At 50.5% G+C, this 16577-nt stretch overlaps 1 protein-coding gene across 1 annotated transcript; it reads right to left on the bottom strand.

Annotated features, from left to right (window-relative positions):
• Window positions 1-525: 525 nt before the first annotated feature.
• Window positions 526-12868, bottom strand: NRIP3 (nuclear receptor interacting protein 3). Its single transcript, XM_009486926.2, has 6 exons — window positions 12695-12868; window positions 5945-6124; window positions 5141-5223; window positions 1180-1319; window positions 725-777; window positions 526-627 (listed from the first exon to the last, which is right to left on the bottom strand). The coding sequence occupies exons 1-6, from the start codon at window positions 12866-12868 to the stop codon at window positions 526-528; spliced, it is 732 nt and encodes a 243-aa protein (XP_009485201.2).
• Between the last annotated feature and the right edge of the window lie 3709 nt (window positions 12869-16577).

Raw genomic sequence — 16577 nt, 5'->3', positions numbered from 1 at the left:
CAGCACAGATTTCTCTTTCTATAGGCTGAAAAAGTCCAGGACATCAGGAGCACCTGGCAGGGGGGCAGCCGGGACAATGTGGAGAGAAGTGGCAACACCGTTATCTCCAGGCAGGATCTCTCTCTCCTGCACTTGGCAAAACATTCATGTGGGTTTATTTGCCTTGCTTCATAAATATTTTCCAGAAAAAGGTTTGTTTGGGAACACTCTCAACAGCGCTCAAGGATTCTTCCTAGTGACCTCCAAAAAGTACATTTCCTAAGGTGTTTCCCTGTGTGTGTCTTTTCAGACACCCCCTTTGCTGTACAATGCTTACTGGAAAAAAAGCAGCAAAAGCTGACAAAGGCTGCTGAAAAAGTCAGGGATTCTGTTTCAAAACTCAGTGAGCTGATGAAAAAAATTTCTGCCCATACCGGTGAGCTCTCGCTTGCTTGCAGCGAGGATCTGGGGGCTCCTGCGTGGCCGTGCTGGGAGGCACTGCCATCAGGCTCAGCGGTGCGCACCCAGCTCACCTCCCCAGCCAACTTACTGCTCTCCCGCCGCAGCGCTGCCACTGCCCACAAACGGGATTTCTTCCCTCTCCATCTTCCCCAGAACAAGATGGTGCTTCTCCATGTTTATGACACACTGTAGAGAATAAATGCCTTTAGATAAGAGGGAAAACTAATTCACAGTGGTCCCAGCTCCCCCAGCATGGGTAAAAGCCCTGCTGGAAAATCCCTACCTTCAGAGATTTCAGTGTCTGCAGCCCAAAGGAGAAAGGTTTCTCATTGTCTTCTGAAAAATAGGAACATTCAGATTTATACATTCAAAATGTTCTCCCATGCTTTTTGTCAGTGACTCCATCCTTCCTTCATGGCTGCTCTGCTAAATAAAACCCTGTTTATAAAAGGACTGAGTTACTCCAGAGGGGAACATGATCAAACGAGGGCAGGCAGATTTGCCTGCAGGGAGACACGGTGGTCACTCCATCAGCACGGCAGAGCGCAAGCCTGGTGCTGCGAGCGCAGCCCTGCTGAATGCATCCTCCCTCCCTCCATCTGAAGCACCAAATAGGGACTTTTGCTGCAGAAAAGCAGTATTTCTATTTTAATGTGTTTCTGAAGCTTCATTTTTCCCCTGGGTTAAGAGGGAGTAGAGCCCCAGCCCGCACCCAGAGGAGCCCACGCACACACTCACCCACGACGAGGGCAGCGCACTCCACGGGGACCGCTCCCACTGTGAGGGTGAGGCACTCGATCTGGCCGATCACCCTCACCTTGTACGGCAACAAAACCACCTCATCTTCACCAGGGAGTGCTTTGAGATGCTCCTTTAACCTGTGCATTGAAAACACTTCTGACATGAAATGCCCACGGTTTGGCTGCTCCGGCAAGGAGCAAACGGCATTTGGAGGGTACTTACACCTGAAGTGCTCTTAGCTTGCTCATATTACCACGCCGTTATTGGAAAGCTGCTTTCTTGGCAGGTTTTCTGGGATGTTCTGCATACAGCCAGCAGCCTGCACCCACCTCAGACCATAGGACAACCCACGACGCAGCCCTGGGGCCCCATCAGCCCTTGCCCCAAGCAGAGCTCCTTACTGGATTCTGCTTTTTACCCGAGGAATCTTTTTTCCTCCATATCCTCAAGACTTGGGGAAGCTGCTGATCTAAAATTGCTTCTAATACAGTGTGGGTGTAAGGAAGGGATACTCCTCTCCAGCTCCCACCAGTGGAGCTGCTGACACCATGGCCCTGTGCCTCACAGATAGGGCAGCGTGCCCGATCCATGCTTGTTAGCAGGTGCTGCTGCTAGGCTTACTCAGAGGAAGTGGGGACAGATCAATCAAATTCAGTGCAAGAAAAAGAAAAAAGTGTGTCAGGGATATCTCAGGTACAGTCGTGTCTTCTGTCTACGTCCCACGAACTAGTCTGACAACACTGATTAATTATTCAGCTTCAGTTTCTCTTTTAAACTGAACAAGAACCTAATGGAAAGGCAGTTCAAGGCAGCGATGTCTCCCTCAGATAAAAGCTGTATCACTTTTCAGCTATTTAAGGTACCTTTCTGCTGAGCTGCGCTGCATTGCAGCAGTGCGTGTATGTGCCTGTCTGTCCATCCATCCTGGGGGGGGACCAGCCCCCCTCAGAGGCAGAGGTCCCAGAACTGAGGTGAGGATTGCCCCACAGGTGCAAGGACCAGGCAAGATAGCAGAGAGAAGGAGCTGGATCCCTTCTAGCACTTCCCTTAGGAACTGGCCTTAAAAAGCAGTGGGAACGTATCAAGCAGTTTATGAGCTCCTTGGCGCTGAGCTGGCTTTACTCTGGCCCGAGACAGGTTGGAGTGGCTTTCTTGGGTGCAGTCAACTCTGATGGCTTCTGTATCCGCTCAGGGGAATACATGTGGTCTTTGGCTGTGGTCTCCAATGGTCTCCAATGGTCTCCAGTGGTCTCCTCCCATTTGTCCCCACTGCAGGGCACATGCTGCCGCGCTGGAGCCAGGACGTGAACAGAGCCGAGATACAGCTGGAGATGGCTCCTCGCTCCGGCACCCGCTGACCCAGATGGTTTTCCCAGGCGTGACCAGGGCCGCAGAGAGGCTGCGGGGGGTGGGGCAGGGTAAAGCCACCTTCAAGGAAGCGCTTCATCCCAGCTGAGACTGACCCAAGGACGGATGGCTAGCACGTGGGCAACGCATAGAATCATAGAATGCTTTGGGTTGGAAGGGACCTTTAGAGGTCATCTAGCCCAGCCCCCCTGCAGTGAGCAGGGACAGCTTTAACCAGATCAGGTTGCTCAGAGCCCCGTCCAACCTGACCTTGAATGTTGCCAGGGATGGGGCCTCTACCACCTCTCTGGGCAACCCATTCCAGTGCTTGACCACCCTCATTGTAAAAAACTTTTCCAATGTCTAGTCTAAATCTATTCTTCTTTAGTTTAAATCCATTATTCCTAGTCCTGTCACAACAGGCCTTATTAAAAAGATTCTCCCCATCTTTCCTGTAGGCCCCCTCTAAGTATTGGAAGGTCGCAATAAGGTCTCCTTGCAGCCTTCTCTTCTCCAGGCTGAACAACCCCAACTCTTTCAGCCTGGCATGGCTGAATGCCGGCCAGGAAACTGCAGCAAGGGGAGGAGAACCACTGCTGCACAATGGAGTGACACATCTTGGAGCTGGGTTTGCAAGTGGAAAAGTCCCCAGCAGTGTGCAGTGACCAGAGCTGCACCTACACCTCCGCAGGGGATTTCTTACGCTGCGGCAACCTGCGAGCTAACCCCACCGCTTTTCCTAGAGGCAAGGGGAAGAGCTCAAACGGGGCCGTGACAAGATGCACAAAGGTTTTTAAAAAAGACGGGAGGAATTGAGCCTGTGCCTCGGGCACACATATGCTGCTTTTAGGTGCTGAGCCCCCTGAGACCTCAGCAGCAGGGCCCATCCCCGGAGCCACTGAGCCTCAACTGCAGGCAGCAGCACCCAGCAAAGCACACTGCCGGGCCCCTCCTGCCCTGACAGGAACAAAAGCAAAATCACCTAGCACACCTCTTCCCTGCTGCTTTCTAGGGCTGGATTTAAACAAAACTCATGCTTTATCATCGCCACACATGCGGGACTGCTTTGAAATAAAACATCCTGGAGCGGTGCCTGTTGTCGCACAGGACCTACCACAGCGACGGCAGAGTGAGCCAGGCATCAAAGCCCTGGTTTTAACCCACTTTGTTAATCTGGCTTCAGCTGCTGTCCCAGCAAAGAAACAGCAAAGGAGCTGCAGGAAGCTGCCTGCAAGGCAGCCCTGCCTGCTGCACGTGTCGGCTGGCAGCGCACGCGGGACGGGGTGTTGCTCTGGCCGTGCTGTCTACTGGCACAGGCAATGTGGCTCCTGTACACCCCAGTGTCCGTGGGGTCCCGCCTAGCAGGAACCAAAGCCCGCTCATTGCTGATAGCACTGGCAAGGGACACAGGCCTTTTAACTGCAGCTGTCTGGCGGACGGCTACAAAAGCGGTCTTGCTGAAATCAGGAGGGAATCCCCATAACCTGAGAGCAGAATCTGGCTCTAACGCATTTCTTAAGCACTCTTTGGAGGGCAGGACTGCTGAAGCAGACTGGTGCTGCAAAAACTATGCAGGACATGCATGAGTAACACAGAGAGCAGATGAACCACCACAGACCATCGCTCTGCAACTCAGACATGTTGAGCAGCTGATACAGCATCTAACAAGATGAGACCCCTCTCAATGCACTGTTATCATCCGTAAGCTAGGCTGAGCAGCTCCACAGTTTGTGACAAGTTTGTAGGAAGTGCAGCCACCTTCCAGCCACTAAACACTGTTGTGCAAAGAAGTAATTACTGTCTGGACAGAAAACAGGCACCATTCATTCAGGGCCATGCAGTAGTGCTCAGGGAGCAACTGCAATTGGTTTTTGCATAATCACTGCAAATCAGTGATGAAAAGCAATCACTCCATGGGAATGAAGTGCCAAAATCTCCTTGATACCCTCCCTATGAGCTGATGCCTGATCCTGGTCCTCGGAGATCAGCAGGGGTTTTGCTCCAAATGGCTGCCAGTCAGGTCTCTAACACTATATAAATACACTTCCTTTCCCTTCAACTGGGAGAAGTTTGTTATTGGGAGTCGCATCAGACATGAAATTCCGAGCACATGTATGTATACAACCACACAGCTGCCTTACACCCGGTGCTGGGGCCAGCAGTGCTGCAGCCGGCAGCAGGAGCACGCCCAGCAGCCAGGTCCCTGCCTCGCAGCGGGGACCTGCGGGGCTGGGCTGGGCTGACCCAGCCTCACGCCTGCCCCGTGGACACAGGGGCCAGGCCTGCTTTCAGCTATTTCACGAGGTGCTGAATGACAAATAGGCAGGCACTGAAAAAATACAAACGCATCCAACCCTCTGAAGGGATGTACTGAAAGGTGAATGGTTTGGTACAAGTGGCTTTCTATTTCAGCTCCCTGAAAGGACATTAAAGAATAAACCAGGATTTGGTTGTAATGGGAGGCTCAGGGGCTGGCCCAAGCACAGCCCAAAGCACTCCCTTCTAGAATGGCCATTGCTGGTGTGAGCGATGCCCCAGCCCCGGCAGCACCGCCTCTGTGCTGCCAGGTGCCACGAGTTCCCACAGAACAGAAATCCAGCTGGATATTTACCCTAGCCTGTCCAGGCAGGCAGACGACATGAGGTTGTGCTGTGAGCCGGTGTCCACCACGGCCTTCAGCTCCTTCCCTGCACACTGCAAGAGCAAGCAGAAATGGGAGACGATGCATGGGATGCAGGATGAGCGCAGGGTGTCCGGGGTCTCTGCTCCGCACACACCGGTCCCCACCAAAATACCAACATCTCCTCGTGCCAGCCCATCCCTGCTCACTGCGTACTCAGTGCCCACAGGGTGTAGCCTTGTGCACCCCAGGCACCAAAGTGTTGGCTCTTGAGCTGCTTTTTGAAGAAGGCCGTGCTACTAAACAACATGGTGTTGGGTGCTCAGCCCTTCCCGGCAGCATTTGCCCCTGCAGAGAGCAGAAGGGGCAGCCCCAGGCAGGAGTGAATATTGCGGAGAGTCAGAAATACAAAAGATCGTGGGGGTAGGGAGGAGAAATGTGAAATTACTCTTGGTGGAAGAAAAGAGGGGTGGCACTTGAGGTAAACAAATAGGCTGTGAGCACAGGGATTCACTATGGATAATTACTCCTCAGCATTTCAGCATGCTGCCCCAGCCTGGCTACTCCCTCCACCCTGACATCCAAGGGAAGACATCCATCAGACCAGTTTTCTCTCCGAGACCCAGGTAGGTGTCCGTGCCCCAGCAGCCCTGAGCTGCAGAGGGAGCACAGCTGTGACAGCCCCGGTGGAGCACAACCCTAATCGGGAAACATGGAGAACAAGAGCACAGCTTGAGGCTGTCAGAAATAAAATTTTGGGGAAAAAAACCCAGAAGGCTGGGGAGGGACCATTACCTGGCAGCTCACCACTATGAGCTCCTCATCCTCCATTTTCCCTGAGCTGCCCAGTTTGGTTTGATTCAGCTTGTTGGTCTGCGCTGAGATATCACTCTTCAGAGTCCAGCTGCCTCGGCTGCTTCGTAATTTTGATAAATTTGTCTCCATCAGGCGCTTCTGCAGGATATTATGTGGTTGCTTTAAGAAAAAACACACACAGAAGAGCAGGGTGAAGCCAGAGTAAAGTCACAAGTGACTTGCATCGCCAGCCTGCTTGTGGTGGCCACAGGCCAGCGCGGCTCCCATGGGAGGGATGCCCTAAAGTCTCACTCTCCCTGATTCCCAGACTACATGTACTCTTCCTAGCCTACATCTGTTTGCTCTCCTGCCAGCTCTGGCTTGCCTGGCTTTGACAAGAAAGAACTACTTTGTATTGGGACGGGAACAATCCTTTCAAAATATTAACCAGAATTTGGAGGGATGCCTTCCTTTTTCCAAACTCAAGTTCAAGATTTTATTTCATATAGGAATCAAAACAAGTCAGGCTTTTCCAAGCTTGTGTTTCAGCTGTAATCGCTTTCATCTTGATAAGGGTATGGGGAATTCTGCAGTGATGTGACAAGTTAAGAGGTAACAAATTACCTTTCCAAGTACATGCACCACCTAAGTATGAAAAAGGTGAATGGACTTACTGAATGAACACAGATGCTTTTATTGAGCACTGGCATTGCTGGCATAGGAAATACCTGTGTCCAGCCCCCACCTGTGGCAATGCTCTTTGCGTGAATCAACCCAGAATTTAAGAAGCTGATTTGGGTGTCTATGCATTGGGTCTTACAGGTGCGAGTGAACAAGGGACTGTCAGACCTGGTCTGGCCTTTAGATCAGAATTTGGTCTAAAATCACACTGCGTCTCTCTTCCCTCTGCATTTGCATTCAGCTGCTAAGGGTGACCAAATGGGACCAATCCTGGATCCTGGGTGCCATGCTGCAGGAGGGAAAGGAGAGGAGGGGAAGAGGTAAGAGATCATCTGAGGTAGGTAGGTATTCTCCTGGGAACCCCCAACACTTCGTATGGCAGCTTCTCACTTGCTCTGTCATTTCCATTTGCTCTGCGAGAAGCATGTTGCCTCTTAAAATCTCTTCCAACTGCTTTCCCAAAAGCTTTTTTATGTTTAATGTTCGTCACGGATGGATGCACCTACTCTGCTGGAGGCGAAATAACTCTGCTTGATTATCTGCTCATTTCTCTGCCCAGCTAATCTCCCCACCCCCCATTACTGCCCTTTCCTTCTGATTTTAATTTGTCCACAGTGCGACCTTCTTACTGGCTTATGCCTGGATTTTTGCATTCGTATTAAATATGCATGTGTGTCTGCAGAGACATCTAAACCAGTAAACCTCCTCATCCTGAGGGAATTTCAATGGGATCAGGGTAACTTTGAAAACCTTGGGCCATGGTTCCCTGAGTTGGCCAGCATGCACCCTCATACGCAGTGCCTCATCTTTAAAATAATCTGTGCGGCATGTTAAATAACAACGCTTACAAAAGGCTAATGGAACTTGGCATCATCCTAAAATAACTGCAGCCATGCTAGTGCTTCAGATCCTGCTGTAGGCATAACATGGGTGGTTAAACTGGACCTGACTGATGAGATCGGGTAGATGCAGCCAACAGCAGTGGTCACCAGGACACGTAATCTCCTTTTTTCCCCACTTTTCACTGTTCTTACTTCTGCATACAACCTGCAACTTGAAAGGAAATAAAATTTCATGACCATTTTCGGTTGCAGGTGCTATGTCTGACCATCATGCTAGAGAGCATGTCCTGTGGAAAGGCAGTAACATAGCCGTGCTCCCAGTGATGAGGAGAAATCAGATCTGACATTGCGCTGTCTCCTTCACGCACAAGAAGTAACGAAGCTCCAGCACTGCTCTGGTGACCACCGCCTTCCCAGTGAGACTAATCAGCAGAAACCAGTATTACTTAACTAGATTAAAGGCAGGCAGAGTGGCTCCACTAGTAATGGACCCTGTGCTGAGGGATGAGCAAATCAGTTTGGAGGCGAGGGCTCCCTTACACGAGGCAGAAGTTTCTGAATGGCATCATCCAGGACAGTCTGGGTGCTCTTCTGCCTGGCCTCAATCACGTTGCCAAATGCCTTTGAAAGAACAGGCTGGAGAAGAACAAGTCTCCAGCACACTCATCATTGCTATTTTAACTGTCATCTACTCTTGATTTAAACCTAATTTTTTTTACTACAAGTTCTCCTATGGATCGTTAACCAGTTACATATGTGGGTTTTCTCAAGCCCTGGTTTTATGACTCCTATATGGGATCCACCACTGAAAGGAAAAAATCCAGCACTCGGAGAGCATGCGTTACCACCACAAACAGGACTGTCTTTTGTTGACGCCTGCTCTTCTGAAAAGCACAGCGAATCCTGCCTTCGGGGGACCAAATGTTGCTTACGTCGTGCTCCAATACAGAAATAATCTAGCAAGAGGGGGCTGAAAAGGTTCCCTGCAGCACCATCCTGTCTCAGGCTATTAATTGGTTTGCTTTAACTTGTATTTCCCTTGACTCTCATGTGCAACAGAGTGAGGGATGTTAGTCACGGAGATGACTCAAGTGATGGATACGTACTTGCTAAACAAATAATGTGCCAGGGGACATTTGCAAATGCACATTTTGCTGGAAAACTGCAAGCAGACCATGTCTGGGAGGGAGGGAGGAAGGGAGGGAGGGAGGGAGAGGAGGAAAACCTCCCTGTGACTGCAATGGAGAAGGCAGCCGTGTTCTCCCTCCAGCATGGGCCAGTCACACAGCCAGGACTGGTGTTTGGAGTAACCCAGATTACCTGGTACTTCCTTTCTACGCATCACACAAAACTGTTGAAAGTTTTATAAAAAAATAAAATGTTACAAACCATTGTGTAAGTGCAAAAAACTAAGTTATTCCTAGTATCATTCAGCACAATATAAATACAAAGCAGGATTTTTTCATAAGATATCTCCCTTTCCATCCCTGAGACTTTGCAAAAATCTATAATCCCCTAAAAAAGTCACAGTAGAAACCTAAAAGAAGTGAGTGGAGACACCAGCTATTGCTGAACCTAGTTACCACTCCGTCAAAACCACAAATAATTCTGTCCAGTTTTGTTCCTCTCTAATGTATAAGCAAGTACATCACTGCATCTTGCAGTTTCCATCTCTGGCAGGTTTCCCACTATTTTGGTCAACAACAGTTTCACTCAGGTGGAGATGAAAGTCGGGGAAGATGCCAGCTCCTCCCCTCCCCAAATCCATCTCAGGAGGTTTGCCCTCTCTTCTGTACCTAGACAGTAGAAAAAAAGGAGTTTTAACACACCGATGGAGCTCGTCCCAAGAAATAACCCATTTCTCTCTTATTCCCATCCTTCATCCAAATTCACCTCTTCTACCAGCAGCCTGTGTTCACGTGCTGTCAGCCCCTCTCGCAGTGGGATGAGGTGGGACAAGCGATGGCCCCTGCTCTCCTGTGCCCCCTGGCTGCCCAGGCAGCGGCCAGGTCTCTGACCAAGACAGTGCACGTAACGGCAAAGGTTTTTGCATTTTAACCAAGACACAACAAACTCTGGGGAGTGCACAGTGGGAAAGCAGGGAAAACTGAATGCACTGCAATTAACCGCAACGTTGCACCAGCCTCGGGAGTAGGGGACGGGGCCACGGGGGCACCCAGAGCTGCGCTGAGGACCTGGGCGCCCAGGGGAGGCTCTGAGGGCATTTTGGGAGGGGGAAATGCTTTTTGTTGCTGTTTGTTACTATTTATAACTTAGTTTCCCGGCTTGTAAAGTGATGCTGGACTGTTTCAGGCAAAGACCCTCCAAACCCGTCCGGCGGCTCTCAAGGCAAGGGCGAAGTGTCAGAGCATGAGGAGGAGCTGCCAACAGCCAGCATGGCCTGCCCATTCTGGGCTTTGGGGAGGAGGCTAATAGTGAGGCAGCAAAACAAAACCATTTCTGCAGTGTATATCCAGCCCTACTTCTGCCAAATCCAATGCATGCTCTGCTATAGTTTGGTCTTACACTAGGCAAACAAAGTGGAACATGTAAAGGGAGCGAGGAGCTAGAAGAGTTCGGTCCAACCCAGAGCAATACACTGAAAAATATCGGAGGCTTAACGTAGATAATTACAACAAATATTTAGCAAACCTGCCTATATGGGGCATCACCAGGAAAGGTGCTTCAGGAGCCGAGTAACAGCACACAAGCTGGGGGGACGCCAGCCCACCTGCCCCGGTGACCTGCTGCGCCTTGCTGCGGGCAGCACCCCCTGCGCTGCGGCCAAAAGGAAGGGGATTTCTCCCCAGAATCAGAGTGCTTGCTGCCAGCTGTCACTCTGACAGACAAGGTCTGTCCTCGCCACCTCTCCCTGTCTCTGGGGAGCTGTTGGCTCCTCTCTTCTCCTGCCGAGGCCACTGGAAAACCCCCGCGGGAAACCCTGCATTAATAATGCCAGTCACGTCAAAAGCCCTTCCACCCACGTCACCACAGCTGATGCGCAGCTTTAGACACGAAAATGTGCTGCTTTGTTAGGAGGTGTGCAGGTAGTCACAAGAAAGGCGTGCAAATGCCCTGGGCAAAGACCCCTGATGCCCTGGGCCTCCTGACCACGCAGGTCAACCCCTCTGGACCTGGGCCTCTCGGTTTGTGGCCATGCCAAGTTGGGGGTCCCACGTTTCAGAGGCTCTTGGTGCTTCTCCAGTCTGAGAGACGCGTGATCTTCCACTCGCCCTGGGGGCAACACTTGTGACGTCCAGGGTAGCCACAGCACCAGGGAGACACGGTGGGTTCTCTTGAAGCGATGCTCGCTGCCGTCCCGGCCACATGCAGTATGAGCATGGTGGTGCTGGCAGCATTGCTTTGCTGCAACACGACCCACCACAACAACTCTGAAATTCACGGCATCTTCTCTGGGGCTGCGGGAATGGGCCTGAGCACGTGCCGGTGCTGTCGCTTTGGGGACTCCTCATATGTCCCATGGGGCAGGAGGCTGTGGCCGAGGTGAGCCCTGGCCACATGTGCCCACGGTCCCATCACCCCTCGCTGTGGCATGGGGACAAGGTGGTTTTGCAGTGGGGTAGCCTGTACCACCTCAGTTCTCACCCTGCCCCTGGCTGGAGACCCAGTACGGCCAGGGTAGGCAGGGCGGGCAGTGCCCCTCTGCCACACCGCACCTCCTTTTTGTCCTTGGAGGGCATCGGGGGCTGTGGACCTCCCCAGGGCTTTGGCACATGGAGGTGTGCAGACCCTCCCCATGCAGACCCTCCTCACAGGGGCTGTGGACGCAGCAGGGCCGATGCCTCAGCCGCAGCTCAGCCAGCGCAGGCACAGGAGCAGGGAGGAAAGGAGCAGAGAGGAAAGGAGCAGGGAGGAAACCTCTGGTGATGTTTCTGTGACCAGGGCCATGGCGAGGAGCCCCACGCTCTGCCCCTGGTGCCAGGGCCAAACATGGTCCTTGCTGCTGTGGGGAAAAGGATGTCTGTGCTCAGTGCCCCTGGCTCCTGCTACCTGTTGCCTCTCTCGTCCGGGCAGAGCAGAAACCCCTGTCATCGGGGTCTCAGCCCCGCACACTGTGGGTCACTAAGCCATGACACGTTATTTAGGCTCTGAAGATAATAGTAACACCACCACCATCATGCTCTGAAAGGCACTTTGTAGCTCCCTGACGGAGAGCTGCTGTTCAATGGTGACCAGGAAAACTCCTTTTGAGCTTTTCCCTGGGCAGGAGTTTCACCCCTACAACTGCAGAACATTTGGGATGTCAAAAAAAATCACCTCCATGTGCACTGCAGAGAACAGCCAACTCATTCCACTTATCTCAGCCAGGCAGAGCCAAGCCTAGCCCAGCTGAGCAGGAAGGCTGTGACAGGATGAAACTACCCCACCAAAAATAAAAAGATTCACTTTTTTCAATGAACCTGTATCAAGTATTGAAAAAAACCAAATATTGTGTGATACAAGGTGCAAGAACTTGCAACAACTGGTGAAAAAAAAAGTAAAGGAGCTTTCCTTGGTAGGATGTATTTTCTAGATTTTTGCTCCTTATATCAGAACTTTTGATATTACATTTAAGTATCATTTTCCATTAGAGATAACTCAAATATTTGTGCACATTAGTATTTAGAAATGCTCTCCAGCCCCTGGACATGATGAATAATATTGTATGTCAGCTACAGGATCACATGGATCATTGCATATGTAAATATTTAAAACCTAGAATTATGTATCTTCATTTTAAAAGAAACATACATGCATAAACCTTTATCAAAGTGTAATCTCAGCAGTTTTATATTTTGAAGTACTAGTGACTGCACTTTATTGAATCTTTTATGATTATATGTTCTGCCTATATATGTATCACAGACAAACATGTGTGTGTATATATATGTATTATATGAAGCCATTTTGATTTACTGTGATTCAGAGAGGATTTTTGTACTGAAGACAGTATCCCATTTTCATGTAAATGTAAAAGAAAAAAAATCAAAAGCTTTTAGATCCAAGTGCCAGGCATCTGAAAGCACCTACTAGCAAAAAGCAACCCTGGTGATAACTAGCATCATATTTCTACTCCCTTCCTTTTACATACAAAAGCCTCATTTTTTAAATCAATTTCCACAAGCAACCAACTTCTCCTAACAGAAAAATGACATGAAGAAAAAAAAATAGACACTGCCCTACCAGCTTCTTAAGACTCCTTCCAGTAAACACAATAAAGCCTTACAGTATCTTTTGAAGTCCCCAGCTTCTTCAGCCCATCCAGAGGGAGGAGATCTGCAGAATCCTTGTGAATAAACTGAACCGCCTGCTTCATCCTCCTCTGCTGGCGGAGAGATGCTGCTTCCCTTATCTCCACTTCTTTTCTACTCGGCTCCGTCAGGATACCTGAATAAAACATCTTTCCACCCGCGTACGGCTCGCTTCTCGAAGATGCGCCTCTTGGAGAGACGGAGCCGGGGAGATGCTCTATCGTCTGCGCTTTATAACCAGAGCCTGGTGACGTTTGGATACCAGCAGGTACTCCAGCCGGCGCTGCCGAGGAAAGGAGGGGTTAGGCACATTGTAATATGTTGCACAAACAACGGTGGGTGAGCTCAGGCTCGGTCTAAGGGAATAAAACAGTGCCGTTCCTCCTAGCTGCCTCTGCTGAAAGCAAGATTAGCCACAGGCATCCGGTGGCTCTCAAAGCCCCCCAGCAGCCTCACGGGCAGAAAAGAGAGTGCCGGAGCACTGTGCCAGTGCTGTCTTTTCTGCCTGTGAGGCTGCTGGGGTTCTTTGAGAGCTGCAAGCAGCCCCGGGTGCCAGCGCACCTCCCAGCCAACCTCTGCAGGCACAGCTTTTTTTGGCCTGGATAAGGAGTCTGAAGCGCCACGGCAGGCGATGGCTGCCCAGCACCCATGCAGTCCTGGATGCTGCTGCCCCACGGGGATGGGGTGATGCAGCCCCGCACTGACCATGCAACCGCCCGTGCTGAGGTTTGCTACCTTACGCCTGGGGCTGGCGGCGTTAGGGCAGGCTCTGGATGCCACTGGCCTCACCGAAGCATTGCAGGCGCTGATCTGCACTGTCACTGTCTACTCAAGTCCCCAGGAAGGGGGACTGTCAATGAAAATTGTCCCAGTCAAATTGGGGCACCCCAAATGTGGTTTTACACAGGGCTTCTCTACCTGTGAAAAGTTCAGGTACAGCACGATTTGACTAATCACTAGCATCCATACTACTGATTACTAATGAAAGTAAAACTTGGCAAAGCAGCAATAGTTCTGCAGCATTCTTGCTGCTTGTCTATTGATCCAGGTGTCACTGGAGTTGGTCTTGCTATAGTTACTTATCTCCGATGCCAGACAATGCTGGGAGGGTTTCAAAGACATGTTAGAGGGTGAGGATGCTGGTGTTATCTTGGTTGTCCAGGGGTATCCTTTACCTTCACGGGCAGCTCTAGGCTTCCAAGAAGCAAAGTCCTTATTTCTGGAGCTGGGCTGTCCTTTAGCTTGTTTTACTTAAGCATGAACAATACCTACGTCTCCAGTAAAATTCCAGTACCTCGTTATATTACAGTGTATAACATGAACTAAAACACATTAACAAACTTAATATGCTTTCATACTGTAAGGACTAATTGATATAATAGTTAAGGAAGGGGATTTCCTTAGCAGGACTCACAGTGCATGTGGGTTTCTTTCACTACAACAGTGAGTTTTTAAGTGATATATCATCTCCTACCAGAAAGAAACACTTTTTCTTTCTTTTTTTTTCTTTTCCCCAGAAGGGCCCACACACTTTCAGCAGCGCAGCTGGGGCAGCAGGCACTCATCTGAACCTTCTGCTTTCCAAGTAATTTCTTGCAAGGAATAGGTGCAGGAGAAAATGCAGCTCCGCCTCAGAAAGAGAGTACAGATCTGGAAACACCCCACATGGTTCTTGTTAAACCGACACCTTTGATGTGCTAGATAAAGCACAAGAAAAGCAGAGCTTAGCTCAGGATTTATGCCAAGTCTGACTTCCAGGGCACTCCTAACCTTCGGGAGGAGCTGGGGTGCTGACCCCCACCAACGCAGCCCAGACTCACACTTTCCGCTCCCCAAGACACCATCAGCCTTTGGCCAGCTTCAGGGAAAAACTCCTGCCTCTGACAGGAAAAGGACAGGGGAGGCCAGGGAAAAATACTTCGGAAAGAGACCCAAAGTAATGTGGAGGAGAGAAAGGAAAAAGAGGAGTTCCCCTGAAAGCAGCCAGGGAAAGATGTTCTGCTTGCAGCAGTTGGGATATATTGCAGGGGCAGGGGGAATGAAAGCAATGAAAACATCAAGCAGGTAAAGTCACTTTAAACTGCAGCACCACAGTTTCTCCTTCCTCCTTCCTGCGAAGCCCTGAGCGGGGCCAGGGCTGGGCAGGATCTGGCCCCCAGCAGCTGTGAGCTGTCAGCTGCATCCTCTCACCTTGACCATGCAATGGGGCCAGCCCCAACAGCGCAGAACCAACCAACCATCAATTTCTTTATCTTGGCACATTTAAATGTAAAGCTTAGTTGACATGAGGGTGCTGAAGGCTGACAGCAGTGCCCGCACCACCGGCACCCCGCAGCCCCGGCTCCTCGCACGGGGAGCGGTGCTGACACTGAGCAGGGCTGATGCCAGCTGCTGCGGTGGTGCCAAAGCGGTAATGCTCTGTGGGTAAACTTACACATCGGAGCTCTGCAGCCACGGCCAGACTGTATATGTTCAGCTCCTCCCCGTATGACCTGGGAGAGAGGGGAAAAAAAATCAGATGAGAGTGCAGAATACAATAAAACCCAAACCCATTATTTCACAGCCTCACATAAAGGCCATTATGCATGAGACAGCCCGAGCTTGCTGAACATGTTGGTGTGCAGAAAGAAGGATAACAGGGCTGACAGTCTGAAGGGGGATATAATTTTTTCTCTGCACGCTGACTCGGCTCATTACACGACAGGACCATTGTTCCACTACAGGCAAACATGCCCAGGAGGCTAAAAGCACCCTATTTTTCACCTTGGGAGCTATTTGGCACTTATCCAGCTGATTAAAGAAAGACATATGACTACATCTGCACTCTCCGAAAGGCAAGGAGGCACAGAAGAAAGCAAAAGGACTGCCACTGAAACCATGAAACAATTTTTAATACAAAAGCTCCACGGAGGAGCGGCATTCTGCCTGGCATACTAGCAAATGCCCAGTCAGCTCTGGCTTACAGCAAGAAGAGTAAAGCTGCAAGAGCAGGTAGAACATGAAAAGCCCTCCTCACACTCAGCTCCGAGACTGCAGCTTGTGTTTTAATTCAGCAAACAAGCATTTTGTCTGAGCCCTACAATCTCACTTCTGCTGTACGTTAGAAACGCACTTTGTGCCAACAGATCAGAATAAAATCTGCCCAGTGCTCAAGAGTAATAAATGAGATAAAGGCCCTAATTCCCCTCTTGATTTTTAATCCTGGGAAAGAGGAAAGTGGGAGGAGCAGTAAATCATCTGCTCAAATTACTCAGGCTCCACACTGAAATAGGGGCTCCATTTAGATACTTCAAACCTAGTGGTTAACTTCTGAGTTGGTCATTTGTTTGTGAAAGATTAGCCAGGTGTATTGTTCCCCCATTCTGCAGTGTGTCTAAATAGGGCCACATTGCAGAAAAATTTCCGTCTGCTCACTGGAGACAGGTCTGTGCGTGACCATTGCCCCTCACTCGAGAAAAGCCTCGAGGGACAAAACCACCTTTCTTGCTCCTTCCTGACTCCAGAGCGGCAGATGCCTTTCTCTGCACAGCATAACATCAACGCCGACGTCAAAAAGAGACTTCACAAGGCTGCGATGGAGAAAACCCCTCCAGGCCAGGCTGGCTCTGCTAGAAAGCAGAGATGCCCGTCGCTGCCAGCGCGGACAGGCGGCACGTGCCGGAGAGAGACCAGAGGCAGATGGCAAAGCTGCTGCACGTTTGAAGTGGCCGCTGCCCTGTGCCCAGGCCTTCTGTTGGGCCAGCAAAGGCCAGGACAGGGGTGCTTTTGTCCTTCAGTTTCCAAACCCACTGCGAAGAGAAAACAGAGGGAAATTCTGCTCGCCCCGGTCTTTCCAACATACCCTTTGCCATCGCAGCA

This window comes from Pelecanus crispus, chromosome 6 (genome assembly GCF_030463565.1).
Source record: "Pelecanus crispus isolate bPelCri1 chromosome 6, bPelCri1.pri, whole genome shotgun sequence".
NCBI classification, from domain to species: Eukaryota; Metazoa; Chordata; class Aves; order Pelecaniformes; family Pelecanidae; genus Pelecanus; species Pelecanus crispus.
Note: the sequence above shows the minus strand (reverse complement) of the source record. Positions and strands in the feature narration are given on the sequence as shown.